Source organism: Dinoponera quadriceps, unplaced genomic scaffold, assembly GCF_001313825.1.
Source record: "Dinoponera quadriceps isolate SergipeBrazil2010 unplaced genomic scaffold, ASM131382v1 scaffold1476, whole genome shotgun sequence".
In the NCBI taxonomy this organism is placed as follows: Eukaryota; Metazoa; Arthropoda; class Insecta; order Hymenoptera; family Formicidae; genus Dinoponera; species Dinoponera quadriceps.
The window spans coordinates 484,909-497,789 of record NW_014555863.1 but is presented as its reverse complement, the minus strand read 5'-3'; the positions used below and the strand labels follow the sequence as shown (position 1 = coordinate 497,789).

The 12,881-nt window shown below is 49.3% G+C and overlaps 1 protein-coding gene across 7 annotated transcripts in view; it reads right to left on the bottom strand.

Annotated features, from left to right (window-relative positions):
• LOC106745620 (amyloid beta A4 precursor protein-binding family B member 2-like) overlaps positions 1-12,881 on the bottom strand; it is a 160,611-nt gene that overhangs the window by 112,546 nt on the left and 35,184 nt on the right. For 5 of the 7 annotated variants that reach the window (XM_014621396.1, XM_014621395.1, XM_014621391.1 and 2 more), the window contains one exon: positions 7,495-7,859. In XM_014621396.1, the coding sequence (XP_014476882.1) occupies positions 7,495-7,798 (304 nt within the window). In that variant the 5' untranslated portion in view covers positions 7,799-7,859. Of the gene's footprint in view, positions 1-7,494; positions 7,860-10,362; positions 10,495-11,276; positions 11,353-12,881 lie in introns of those variants that run through there. The other 2 variants (XM_014621393.1, XM_014621392.1) reach the window with 2 other exon arrangements.

Below are 12,881 nucleotides of genomic sequence, written 5' to 3'. Positions count from 1 at the left end.
GGGGGGGGGGAGGGAGAGGAGACCTCGTGACTTTTATTGCGACTGAGCGTGTTAATCCCGAGCACCCATAAATTCATCCGGCGGGAATTGCTTCTTAACCTCGTCGACATCGCGCCGAGTCCCTGTCGCCGAAGTCTTAACTAACGTACGCGTGATCTCCCTTCTTTATTATCGAAGAAGATTCTTCGATCGCGTTAATAGACGGCGAGGGCGCCGTAATTGAATCAAATGGAGTTCGATTAAGGATACCGCGCCCTTAGGTTTCTCGTCCGTTCATGCAGGACCGCACAACGACCTTGTGTATTTACGTATACATGCCGTGACAATCGTTCTTGAATCATACGAACGACCCGACATTCATCGCGTACTGGTTGCACGGCCGATCGGCCCGTGAAGTTATTTCGTTTGCGCGGCAGGCGAGCGCAGGGGGGGGAGAAATAACTTACCATGACAATTCGTGCGGGAGGGCGGCGAGAGGTCGGCGGGCAAATCGGCGAGAAAAAGCAAACTTTTAATCAACCCGGTCTCCCCACATTAATCCGACAGCCATTCCGATTCTTCGAGTTTTCGCTGCCAGCGGTGGGAAGGAGGGAGGGAGTGAGGAAGGGAACGGTACACCCGCGAAATTACATCGTCTCTAATCCCTTCCGGAGGCATTAATTAGCTCTCGATTCCTACCGCCATCGATCCCACGGCAACTCTCGGTAATTTGATTCTCGCTCGCGATGCGGTTTGCAACTTGCTACGTTAATATGCGCGACATCCAAAATCCCGGATCAAAGAGCGAATTAATACGCGCAGATACATGAGCGGTGCGCCCGGCGCGCATATATCTATAATAGAACGGATTGCGATAATGAAATCACGTTCGCCCGGATCGTCGATTCCGCCGCCGTAGCGCAATGCCAATTCGCGTGTAGCGCGACGAGACGAGAGATCCTTCGCCGTTTCTTCACCGTCCACCTGCGATGACGATTAATTACACCTGGGAATTGCTCGAGGAGTATCGATACCGGGTTTTCTTTTTAACAAATTAAACGCCACGGGGAGTCCTCGAGCCGATAATTAAACGAACGCGCAGGGTTCGTTCGTCGGAAAGTTTCGTGCTCGGGTGTTGTAATCCTCACGAAGTGCTCAGCGGGATGTTGCGTCTCGAGTATCGCGACGTTACCGAAGCCACGGCGAAGCGTCTCATTGCCGATGCTGTCGCGGAGCTTACACGACGACGAGAAGAAAAGAACGTCGGTTTAATCCGACTTCGAGGGCCACGTCGCTTCCCTTTCCGGCGGCCTCGTCAGGCCCGCTTGAAATTCACGCGGATTTTCGAGGGAAACGCGACTCGGTGCAGCACGTCTCCTCCCGCGATTTCTCGACCGGATTTTTGCGGGTCGCCTCCGGGCGAAATCGTCACGCGGAAAGAGCGCGGTGGTTGTAGTTCGCAGGGCGCACACAGCGACACGGACGAGCGCACGTCAGGTGCGCATCTGCACGGTGCAATTTATACGGCCGTCCCTATTTTGATGCCTGTCGGTGGTTTTTGCCGTTCTGCGCGACCGCGAACATTCGACCCGTATTCTGGCGTTCCCGCTGTCGCGTGATCGTCGGGACCGCCGAGAGCAACGAAAGTTGTTTCGACGGAAAATGGCTCTATCAAAGTGATTTAGTTCTTCTACGGATTATGAAGTCACACCGGAGAGATGAAACTCAGTCGCGACCGGTACTTGGTGAGCGGCGGGGGTGACAAAGAATTAGCTGCGAATCGGAACGGCGCGCGGCGGAAACACGTGTCTCAGAGCAGCTTCGAGCAGAAAGCGGGGTCTTTCCTTTGAATGCGCTTAATTGCAGGAACAGTTTCGTTTCCAGACGGCGGGCCAGAGGCAGCCTGACGAGAAGCACGGAAATGATTAACGACAAAAGAGGAGACCCCCCGTCGGATCTCCGGAAACGGACTGGAGGGGCGCGCAAGAAAAGGACTGAATCTCGAATCCGAGACGGAGCGGTCAGAAGCCGGTAATTACCCGATAAAATACTTCCGCGCGACTAAGAAAGGAAGATTCACCCCCGTTATATCAGGTTATCGCTAAACTCCCTTTGTTCTTACTTCGTGCCTTAAGTAAAATCTCCATAATCTTGTCAGCCTTACTTTCAGCCGTGTTCTGTGATGTGCCTTAATAAAATCTCGGTAAATCATTACAACAACACCCGATCAAATATTCTAATACGTTCCGTCTCGTTCCGCGCGTTCCACATTTTTCTTTCGCTTCAAAACTCGGTTAATGAACACAGTCACCCGCGAAAGTTGACCGGTCGAATGCAAATTTCTCAATCACGAGCAATTTATGTTCATCGCGCCGCTCAGTTCGCATCCACTTTCCCAACTCGCCAGAGTTGGTCGCATCCTGAGTTTCGGATACGCGATTATCTCGTATATCGGGATATCCGGGGGTAAACGAGGGACGCCTATCGCGAGAGCGCGCGGCAAATGCGCTCGACAACAACGCACGGTTTAATCGTGCGACGCTCTTCATTAGTCGGGATTAACGCGAAATAATAGCGTCAACGTCAGCGAAGAGCGCGGATCGATAACGAAAAATAATTTAGCGCGCCGGGGCGAACTGGGTCATTGATTCGCTTTGCGTTAGCCGGGTAAGTGCCCGGTAACCAAATTTAACTCTGACGGGCTCCGTAATAACGGATAAGTAAATCCATTAACCGCGCTGCCATAGTAACGCATAAATTCGTGATCCCGTTGAATGCGCCGATAGCGATTCTTCGTGTAATCGATTATTCCCCCTTTTACCGTTAACACATCGCGTGACCGCGTATCTTTCTCGATGCGCTCGGAATATTTCGCAGCCAGTTCGTGACATAAATTATTTATCGTTCGGCGGCAGGGAAATGGCGCTCGCGAGCGTCCGATGTAGATCACGTGGAAAAAAATCAGAATGCCGCTAGGAGGGTAAAGGGGGAGGGAGATCCAACCCCCCGCGCGGTCCAGCGAGCCTCGTTCGTAAGGACCTCGCGGAAATCGCGGGCAGTCGTGCCACGCTGTGAGCTGGATCAGGGGTGGACGAAGGCCGGTTTCGAGCGGGGGCGTTTCTGACGCAGCAAACAGAAAATAATACCGGGCAGCATTGTTCCCGCTCTCGTCGTCCGCCCTTCTGTCCCTCGCTTCATCCACTCGCCGTTCGTGTCCTGCTGCTGCACGATCATCCGTTCTCCATTGTCGAGTTTCGCCGGGGGCCCTCCGTCTCGCCCTCCAGCCTCCTTCTCCCCCTCCTCCTCATTCTCTTCTCACTCTCCTCGTTTCCCTCCCCGATCCTTTACCCTTCATCCGTGGTGGTACTCCAACCGTCTCGCTCGTTTTTTCACCGTTCCGCCCGAACGGCACATGTATTCCCATTTTTTAGTTGGGATTTGAAGAGAGAGAGAGAGAGAGAGAGAGATGGAAAGGAAGGAGGAGACGGTCACGACGACAGATTGCAGCGTTTACGCCGAGAGAAAAGGCGACGACCTCTATATTATTTGTCGTGTTTGCGCGACGCGTTAAAAGTCGCCATGTTCCGTAAGTTGATTATCGACGCAATAGAATCTCACGCCGATACGTGTATACGCTGCGCTCGACAACGATTTATTCGTGGTATGATGTGCGTATAATACAGGAAAGATGATTGTTCTGCACAAGTGAAGAGAATTCAGCGTTTAGCGCCAAGCTATCGTAACTACGCGTTTTAAGTACTTCGATCAAGACTGTGTCTTACAGCACTACAATATTTTATTCTCGGTCTCAACTCACAGCCGTCGCTATTTCTCGCTCATCGTGTACGTTATTTGATTCGATAAAAAATATTTCTATCAGTCTGTCGCGCGAGAAAGAGAAAGAGGGGGGGAGGGGGGCCTCGTCCCTTCCTGCATCATCCATATTTTATCGTCCCTTGAGGAGGGCCGATTCGCGACAGATTGGAACGTTTATTCGAAAGGGTGGCTGCGTAACGGCATGCCGTTGCGATTCATCACGCGTACCGATGAAATATACTTTCTCGGTGAGCAAATGAATTCGAAAACTAATTTTCGATAGCCATCCCGGGCGCTGATTCGACCTCGTTTTTCAATTTTCCGCGCGCCCCGTCGCCGCGCCGTAATCGTGAAATATGATTATTCCGTCTCGCCCCAGATTATTTTTAACGTTCGACCCCTCTTCCCCTCCCTCCTCCCCGTTTCTCCCACGTTCTCGCTTGCACCTCGACCGTGCGGAGATCGACGAACGACGATCGATCGGTACAGTCGGCCGGTGCGATCCAATCTCGCCGACTTTCGTGAGCGGCGATATCGCGCAATCCGGCGAGTTGATTGAAATATCCGGCGCGCTTACCCTTTTTTTCACGACGAGATTTTCAGTAGCCGCGGATTGTTTCCGCAATTTTCCACGTGTTTCCCGAAAGCTCGTGAATATCCCCGTTTTTATGATCGCGGATCGCAACTCCTCGCACGCGTCGCGCGCTGCGATGAAAAAACTAATCTGATCGGCGCTCGCGCGCAGTACGTTGATCCATTTTGGCCATTTTTCTTTATTCGCGCACCGTGCCTAGTTTGATTAACCGAATAGATAAATAGATAAACGCCCGATCCACTTCCGTGACGGATGCGACTTGTAATTGCAGCGCGTATACGCGAATCTTTATGGAATTTTAAGAGCGTCGGTGTCCCGATACTACACGCCACGAAGTTTACAATTGTAACGGAGAACGGTACGATGATCGACGTCGGGTGGCCTGCAGGTCCGTGAATTCAATAGAATTTCACCGGAACTCTCTCGGCGAGACGTGGCAGCTACCGAAGTGCTGTCGACGAAAGTTCAACCACTTTGCCGCTCGACGACAAGCGATCGCGCCCGCTTTTGCGCGATAATAGACTTTTAAGCTGTCGATATAGCACACAGACGGACGACGGTGATATCCCAATTAAAGACGCCTAACTGAATCCCGATGTGATCCCTCCATAATTTTCGCCGCCTCAAGTGACTCACTCGCGGTGGGTAAGATACACGAGTCCCGCGAAATCCGCGAGGTTTAACAGCCGTATTGCATTCATCAATTACATTTGGAAATCTTTGTGCTTCGGAGTAATTTAATTTAATTTTCTCTATATGAAAGCTTTTTTTACATATAATCAACACTCGAGATTTCATTAATTATTTAAAACGGCAGAAATATTAAATTAGCGAGAGTAACAATTACGTATCTTCTAACCGTTGAATTCGCGAAATGTGATATTACCGAAATATAATTAAAACGGATAAAATTTAATTTAAATTACAATGTATTGTAATAATGAAAAGGGATGGAGATAAGAGAAAATGTTGAGAAAATACTGAGAAATTGTCATATTTATGCCATGTTTAGTGCATCGACAAAAAATTTACTCGTACTCGTCGATATATTTTATAAATATATTTGGAAGTTTAAAAACATCTCCGTAAAATCGTATATCGCGCTAAGTCTACGGTCGCCATTCTATAAATATCCTCCGTCATATGACGTATCAATATTCGTTTCTACTATTAATCATCCGGTAAACCGACGTGATACCGATAAAACCGGTGGAACGGACAAATTATCGGCACGGGAGAGAAAGTCCTTGCGTTTCTTCCTATCGCCACAGGAATAACCGTTACACAGATGACGCGATAGAAGTAAATTATCCGCGGATTAAGAGCGTCCCGCGCGTAAAAGAGAGAGGAGCACCGCCAATTTTCTAAGGGATCTCCGGGATGTGGGACGATACTCTATTTTTCCAGACGACCGTTACGAAGCGGGATCGAGCCGTGGAGCGATTTATTAAGATCCTCGACGGTCCCGGGCAGAAGGTAAACCCGAGCTGGAAGACGGAACGAGAAGCTGACCGGGAGAACAGCCAAGAGGGATGACCGTAAGATGCGGCTCATCTTGGAAAACCTTAACGCTCCCGCGCAGCCGAGAGAGACTGCGGGTCTCTCGAAGGATGAGGTATCAAGCGGAATCCTTCCCGAGAACGGCGGAAATAAATCTCGCAACGTCATATCCGTAAACATACTTTTACCGGAGGAATCTACTGAGAGCAAAAAGACAAAAAAAGAATTGAGAGAGAGAAAGAGAGAGAGAGAGAAGATCGCGCAAGAAGGGCAACTCGGCGCTTCGCGTAAATAGGACGAATTTTCGAGACGTAAAGGATATCGCTGTAGTAATTTCTCACCCACCATCACCACCACCTCCTCCCTTGGTACTAACATTACCCACTGTTAAATTCCCCCGCGATATAGAATTACTCGCAGTTCGCGAATTACTCGCGGCCGCTATTTCCCCTCTCCCGCGTGCCCTCTCGCCTATCCATAACGACGCGACGGCGCACATAATGAATGATTTTACAACTCACTCCGAAAGCGGGGGACCGCGATTTCAGCTCGTATCGAGGGAAATCGTTTATCAAACGTAAATTATTTGTCGAGTTTAAGTCGGCGAGCAGCAACGGCAACGACGGTCAATTGCGTAATTTCGCGATTCGTATCGCCTACCGCTTCCCGTGCGCTCATTATCTCATAATAATAATTAATTCCTCATTAATCACCGCGAACTTCGCAAAATGTCACACTACTTTCCTGTTCAGTTTAATCTACCTGCACATCATGGATCTCGAGATAATTATCGGGCACTCTGTATAAAATGTAGAAAGTTCTTCGAAAAATATTTCGTTAACGTCTGAATCTCGCGAGGTCGGGGGCAGAATTTCAAGATTTTTGTTAAGCTAAAAACACCGACACACCTGTGCGCGCGCGTTGACGTCGCATTTCTCGCGCAAAATTCGCACCAACGTGCGCGGCCGTATTTGTTTTTCCTCGCGGAACACCTCGGCGGGCCGGCGCGTATGCGGAGAAACCGGCAAATCGCTCTTCATGAAAAACGGAGGATATTACCGGGTTCAGCCGAGGAGCATATTTACCCGCGGACGTAATCACGGGCTCCGCGCCGCTCACTTCTGCCAACGCACGGCTACTTTCACGATGTCGTCACGAGCGCGCGTATTGCCCATTAATGTGAGCTACGGCCCGGCCATTACGTCGGAATGCTCGCTTTCGAAATAAAAGACAACGGGTCGCCGCCGCGCGTACACCCACGACACGCGTCTGGTAGATCGCGTATTATGCGCGCAACTCCTCCGATCCTTTTTGTTTCGGAACGGACCTTCGGGGATCGCGCAAAAATGCGGCGTGTGTGTTGCCTCCGATTATACACACACGGATTTCGACATCCGACGCTTTAAAGCGTGTCGAACGATCGTTCAGCAATTGTGCCGACCGATCGATTGTACGACCGAGAACTACGCTTCGACAGGCTTCATGGCCTTTGAACAGTCGCGTAGTTTTTTTACGCAGGCCATTAGTACGTTCAAATCGCGTGGCGTCTGTTCAGGGACGCACAGCTTCGCGGTGGAAGACTACGAGAACGTGAATACACTCACCCAAGAAGACATTCTCGTCGATGTCGTCGGCGTGTAGATCGAGGTCGAGCTCGGGCGCTCCGTTGTTGCCGGGAGCCTGATGGCTCCTCTTTGCCAGGTCCATCAGCTCCAGGAGATCGTCTCGCAGCTCGAGGCGGCCCGCGGCCAGAAGCTCGGCCAGCAGGGTCAGGTAAGGCGAGGTCAACAGGCGGGGACTGGTAGCACGCAGGCAACCGGGTAACCAGAGTCCTGGGAGACCGTACGGAACCACCGGTACCGCGCCGGCACTGACGAAGCCACCGTTCAGGAGTTCGCCGCACAACATAGATGCCGGGATGACCTCAGCTCCTCCCTCGTGACCTTGGCACCGCCTCGATGTCGGCTATCTGCGAGAGGGGAGAGAGAGAGAGCTTCGATTAGTCCGAGAATCAGGACGTTCGCGGAGAATTAATTGCGAAACTTGCGGCGAGTTTTCTAAAGGTTAGCGAGCTAAGAAATGGGACGAGCCGGCGGCGTGCGAACGGGAGGAGGGAGGGGGGATGCTTCGCTACTTTACGCCGTGGAGAAGTTGAGGAACCGAGCTTTACGAGAAAGAATCGGGCGAGAATTTTTAAATCTGCGGAAACCACCGGCTATACCTCGGCTAATGTGGAGGGGGTTAAAGACTGCGAAGGCGGAGATGATTATTCACGGAGGAAGATTAAACGGACTTTGGAATCATCAGCTATCCGGGAAATTTCGCCGGCAACCAGCGAGGTTCATTATTATTTGAAGTGTTAAACGCTTTTTAGACGTATTAAGGCAATGTGAATCCTCGTGCTCGATTTGTTGCGTTTCTCACGCTCGAAAGGAGTTTAAATAATCCACGAGTCGGTGATGGCTTCTTTTCGGAAAACAAATTGCGCATTTTACGATATACAGGATGTTTTTTCGGCTTGGGGAATTCTGAAAAATCTTTAAAAATCGAAATATTAAAGATGTTGGCTTCATCGTGATAGAGACGATAGCCACAAATTTATAGTTTAATAATATTTTTGCCGTTTTAATTTCAAAAACCTACAACGTCCGGGATCGTGACCATTAACCTTTCGCGATCAGCGTTAGCAAAATTATTTATAACTTTATTAATATTGAAGATAATAATGTATGGAAATTGCAGTACGTAGTTAAAGCATAGATAAATATTTATACAAAACTTCAGAATGTACGTCGTGTAGTTAAATAAAAAAAATCCTAAAAGTCACTTATCGAATAAAACGTTCCAAATAAGAATATCCCCTTAATTGCTCAAGATTTCGCGTGGATGTTTGCAAACTCGCAGAGGACTCTTTTGCTCACATCGACATAAACTACAAATATATGACAGATAGGATGGCTTGCGTCAGATATCCTGCATATCACGCAGCTGAACTTCAAACAGAGGACGCCATCGTTCTTATCCATCTCGTAAGCCGCCGTAGACGCGCCAAGGTGCGCTTCATTAACACATCTATTCATTTCTTGGCGAATTCTCGGGTTCGACGTTTCCCGTGAGTCAAAAGAAATCGCACGACTTCTCGCGCGCGCGCGTTAGTCGATTTCTTTCCGGGAGGGGGAATTTACGCGCGCCCACAGAACACATATATTACATAGGATTCCGAAAGTCCCATTGGCAGTAACGCTGGGACTTTACGAAGTTAAACTTTGTTATGCGGGACGCGTCTTCCCGTCGTCTCGCGTCTCACGAACTTTGCGGGACACCCATTCCCGTCGTTAACGCGCGTGTATGTATGCTGACGCGTGCAAGATCTCACACACGCTGCCAAAGCCGTCGCAAAGCGTCATTAAATATACAATTTCGCGGGCACGGACGTGAAAGCCGGGGACGGCGCGGGTTATAATAGCCGCGAACGGAGAACGAAATTTCGAGTCCGGTCGCGGTCTAACAAAGGAGCGGGTAATACCGAACGCGAAACAACCTGGAAACAATACGATCTCTCGCAGCCGGGCGAACGGGCGCACAATTATCGTGAAATATACGCAAATTAATCCCTCCCACGCGCGAGGCGGTCGTGCAGACAGACCCCTGATGAAATACGAACCGAATGGAGTAACACGAAGGCGGTGCCGTCAAGATACGGAGATAACGGGTGTTGCGAAGCGAAAGCGCCTGGACGACCGAGTCAACAGCCAATTCGATTGATTGAGTTCTGTCGAGCTAAATAAACTAGGTTCGCCGATTCAGTTACAGAGAGAGAGAGAGAGAGAGAGAGAGACGTGGATTTGCTAAATCTATTTGCTATCTGGAACTTTTTTCTACGTGGCTCTCAGTAGGAGATTATTATCTCAAGTACCACGGTACACGAAGAATTTAATTTCTGACGTAATTAAATAATCGGTTGAGTGTGTATATTAATTGCAGCTAACATGTGGAATGAAAGTTTCCCTCTCTATCTCAGTACACGCGTAAGAGAAATATCGTTGTTATATAACTGTATTAAATATATCATATATCGTGAAAGTACTCTTTAATTATACGCAGAAAAAAACAGTCTTCTTAATTAAAATCTTAAATTAATGATAGATATTCTTATATATAAGCAGGAATATTATCATTTTTAAAAGAAATTTAGTTTCGAATTGAATGCAAGTAATACATGAGTCAATACAAATGCAATCAAATCAAGATGTTCACTGCTCTGAACTCAAGATAGAAATAAAAGAATATTACGGGTTCCTCCTGTTTCGTAAATTGAGAAAACTAAAGTATTCCTTATAGATTAACTATTCCGGATGATTTCAGACAGAAAGATGTTTCTGGAATCATCGATCCGTGTTTCTGAAAGCACGCACATCGAGCGAGCAAACTATTCGGTTAAATTCACGCTGTGTTTCACACAATTCACGCACCATTTTTTCCACACACGTGTTGGACGAAGTGCTCATGACAGACGACGTGGATTTTTGAAGGAAAAGACCGCGCGACTCGCGAGACCTGCGATGTTTTTCGAGAGGACACGCGGATACGCTCGGTCGCGGGCACTGGCGATGCGGCACTGAAGCAGCGCAAATGGAGCATGACAGGCGGAAAACCGGAAGTGATCCAATGGGAGGAGAGACATTCCCGTGGAGCCGACCGTCCGCATGACGTCAGGCTTGGCGCGGGTGTGAATGCATCGAGTGATCTCACGGCGACAAGGCTGTGATATGCGCCCGATGCACCCGGCGCGCCGTGCTGATAAACGGCGAACGGGATTTGACAGATTTTACGAGAGCAGAGATCATCTCGCGGAACAATCCATTTCTGTCTCTATACATCGCGAATTAGAGATTTTAACTAGAAGATAGAGGAGGACGAGCGAAAGCATCGAGATATAACCAGACTGTGATTCGGTTCCGACATTTCAAAATGCGATAAAATATTTAATAATAATTTTTATGATTATTTACGCGAAAGCATTTTTCGACTACAAAAAAAGGCCTAATACTTATAAGATTACAAAAGAATAATATCTAATCGGCGTTACATTAAAGAATAAATTATAAATCAGTAGAGTACACACAAACTAGTAAATGTAAGCAATACATAAGGAGAAAGAAAAAGCGTATATGTTTAATTAGAATTGATTAATAGGTCGAGCTAAAGATGGCAGTAAGTGAATTTTTTAAACCTGAAAACATTGCACTGAAAAAAAAACCACTTTAATTCACGAAACTCGACGAGAAAGGTTGGAAAAGGAGGAAGAAAATTGGATTCGATAAAAACACGGTTGCTCGAATTGAGAAATCGGTGAAAATACACTTCGGATCGATGGAAGACTCACGTGACGAGAGGAAGATTCGACGATCTGCAGGAGAACACTATGTTCCTGGGTGCATACAGGTACACGTCTCCTTCGCGGATCACCGTGGAACCGAGCGTGGTGGATCTGAGGCGAGACACGCATAGCGAAAACATCTCGCCCGTTAATCCGCTCGCCTACGCACGCAGCCACCACGCGAGATTACATTATGCGCGCGTCGCGCGGCTCGAGATTATGCCGCGAGAAATTGCCGGCAAACTTCGGCGTCCCTGAAATTCCGGATCGGAATTCGCGCAGCGGCGTAGCGACGCGGGGAACGCGGGCATTCGCCGTCCTCTCCTGATGTCGCGAAGATCCCGCGACTTTACGGACGGCAAACGCGACGGGGAATTATCCTGCGGGATCCTTCGCCGGAGTATTCGTTACGGTAACCGATGCATAACACTCGCGGCTTATGAGGCGACGGGGATTCCGCGCGCGCGTCATCGCCGTAGTGGAAATTGCTCGGAGGCAGGAGCCGACGTGTAATGTCATTTGTACAGCGCATGACCGGAATTCGCGATATTACACCGCACAATTCAGATCCGGCGAATTCTCGTCTAAAAAGGGCCCACACAATTCGAGAATTCGCTCCCTTCCTCCGGATCTCTCCCCGAGTCGCGGAGGGTGGATGTCCGATGCGACGTCGAACGGAATCGGAGCTGAATGATTTTCCGCTTCGCGTGCCGTGCGATCGATCCGGTGAAATGCAACGCGAACGCATATATGGACGATATTGTATTCCTGTCAATCAACGGAGTGCCCGGGACAGATTCCGAGCGTCTCCTCGGGATCTTACGAGCCCGATTGGAAACGATATTTCGTCCCCACGGGTATCGACACCGAGTTCATCGCGAGTGCATGCCGTTAGACAAGCTATTGTCGAGATTTCCACGAGTGGCATCGTGCACGTAGTAAATATTTTCGTGAACATACCTCGCCGATACGCACGTATTAATGCGACACAAATGGCTCGTCGCGCAACACGCTCGTGAAATTCGGGAGCTGCGGGCCCATTCGATATTAAATGCCGCTTCGATTCCGGCTTGATAACAAGTATCGGCCTGGTTGGTATCGCAGCGGCGCGAGCGCAAATATTAGCAATACATTTCCGCCTGTCAATACGCCGTGATATTCGCGCCCGGCGACAGCAACAGATGTCGCAATATCCGTGGCATCTTTGCTAAGGGTAAAGGGGGGAAGGAGGGGGGCGTAAATTAGATCTTGCAATTTTCTCCCCGTCGGGGTTACGATTGTACGGGAAAATTACCGGGGCTCGCGCCTCTCTAACCGTCCATTCGAATTAATCCGGCGCATCCGACGGACGTGAGGTATGATAGATAAATTCACATGTACGTACCGCGATGCGGAAGCTCTAATTATTATCGTCGGTAAAGGCCGGGGGGAAGAGGGGGTGCGCGGCAACAGAGTTAAAATTCTCTCCCCTCGTTACTCGCACGCGACTTGCGAGGTGCCGGCGGGCTCGATTCGCGCGAACGGTTCGCGCGGAATTGCGCTATTAACGGCGGGATGAATCACGACCGGCTAGGAATATCGCGATACCGATACTGGCAACTTTCCCGATGA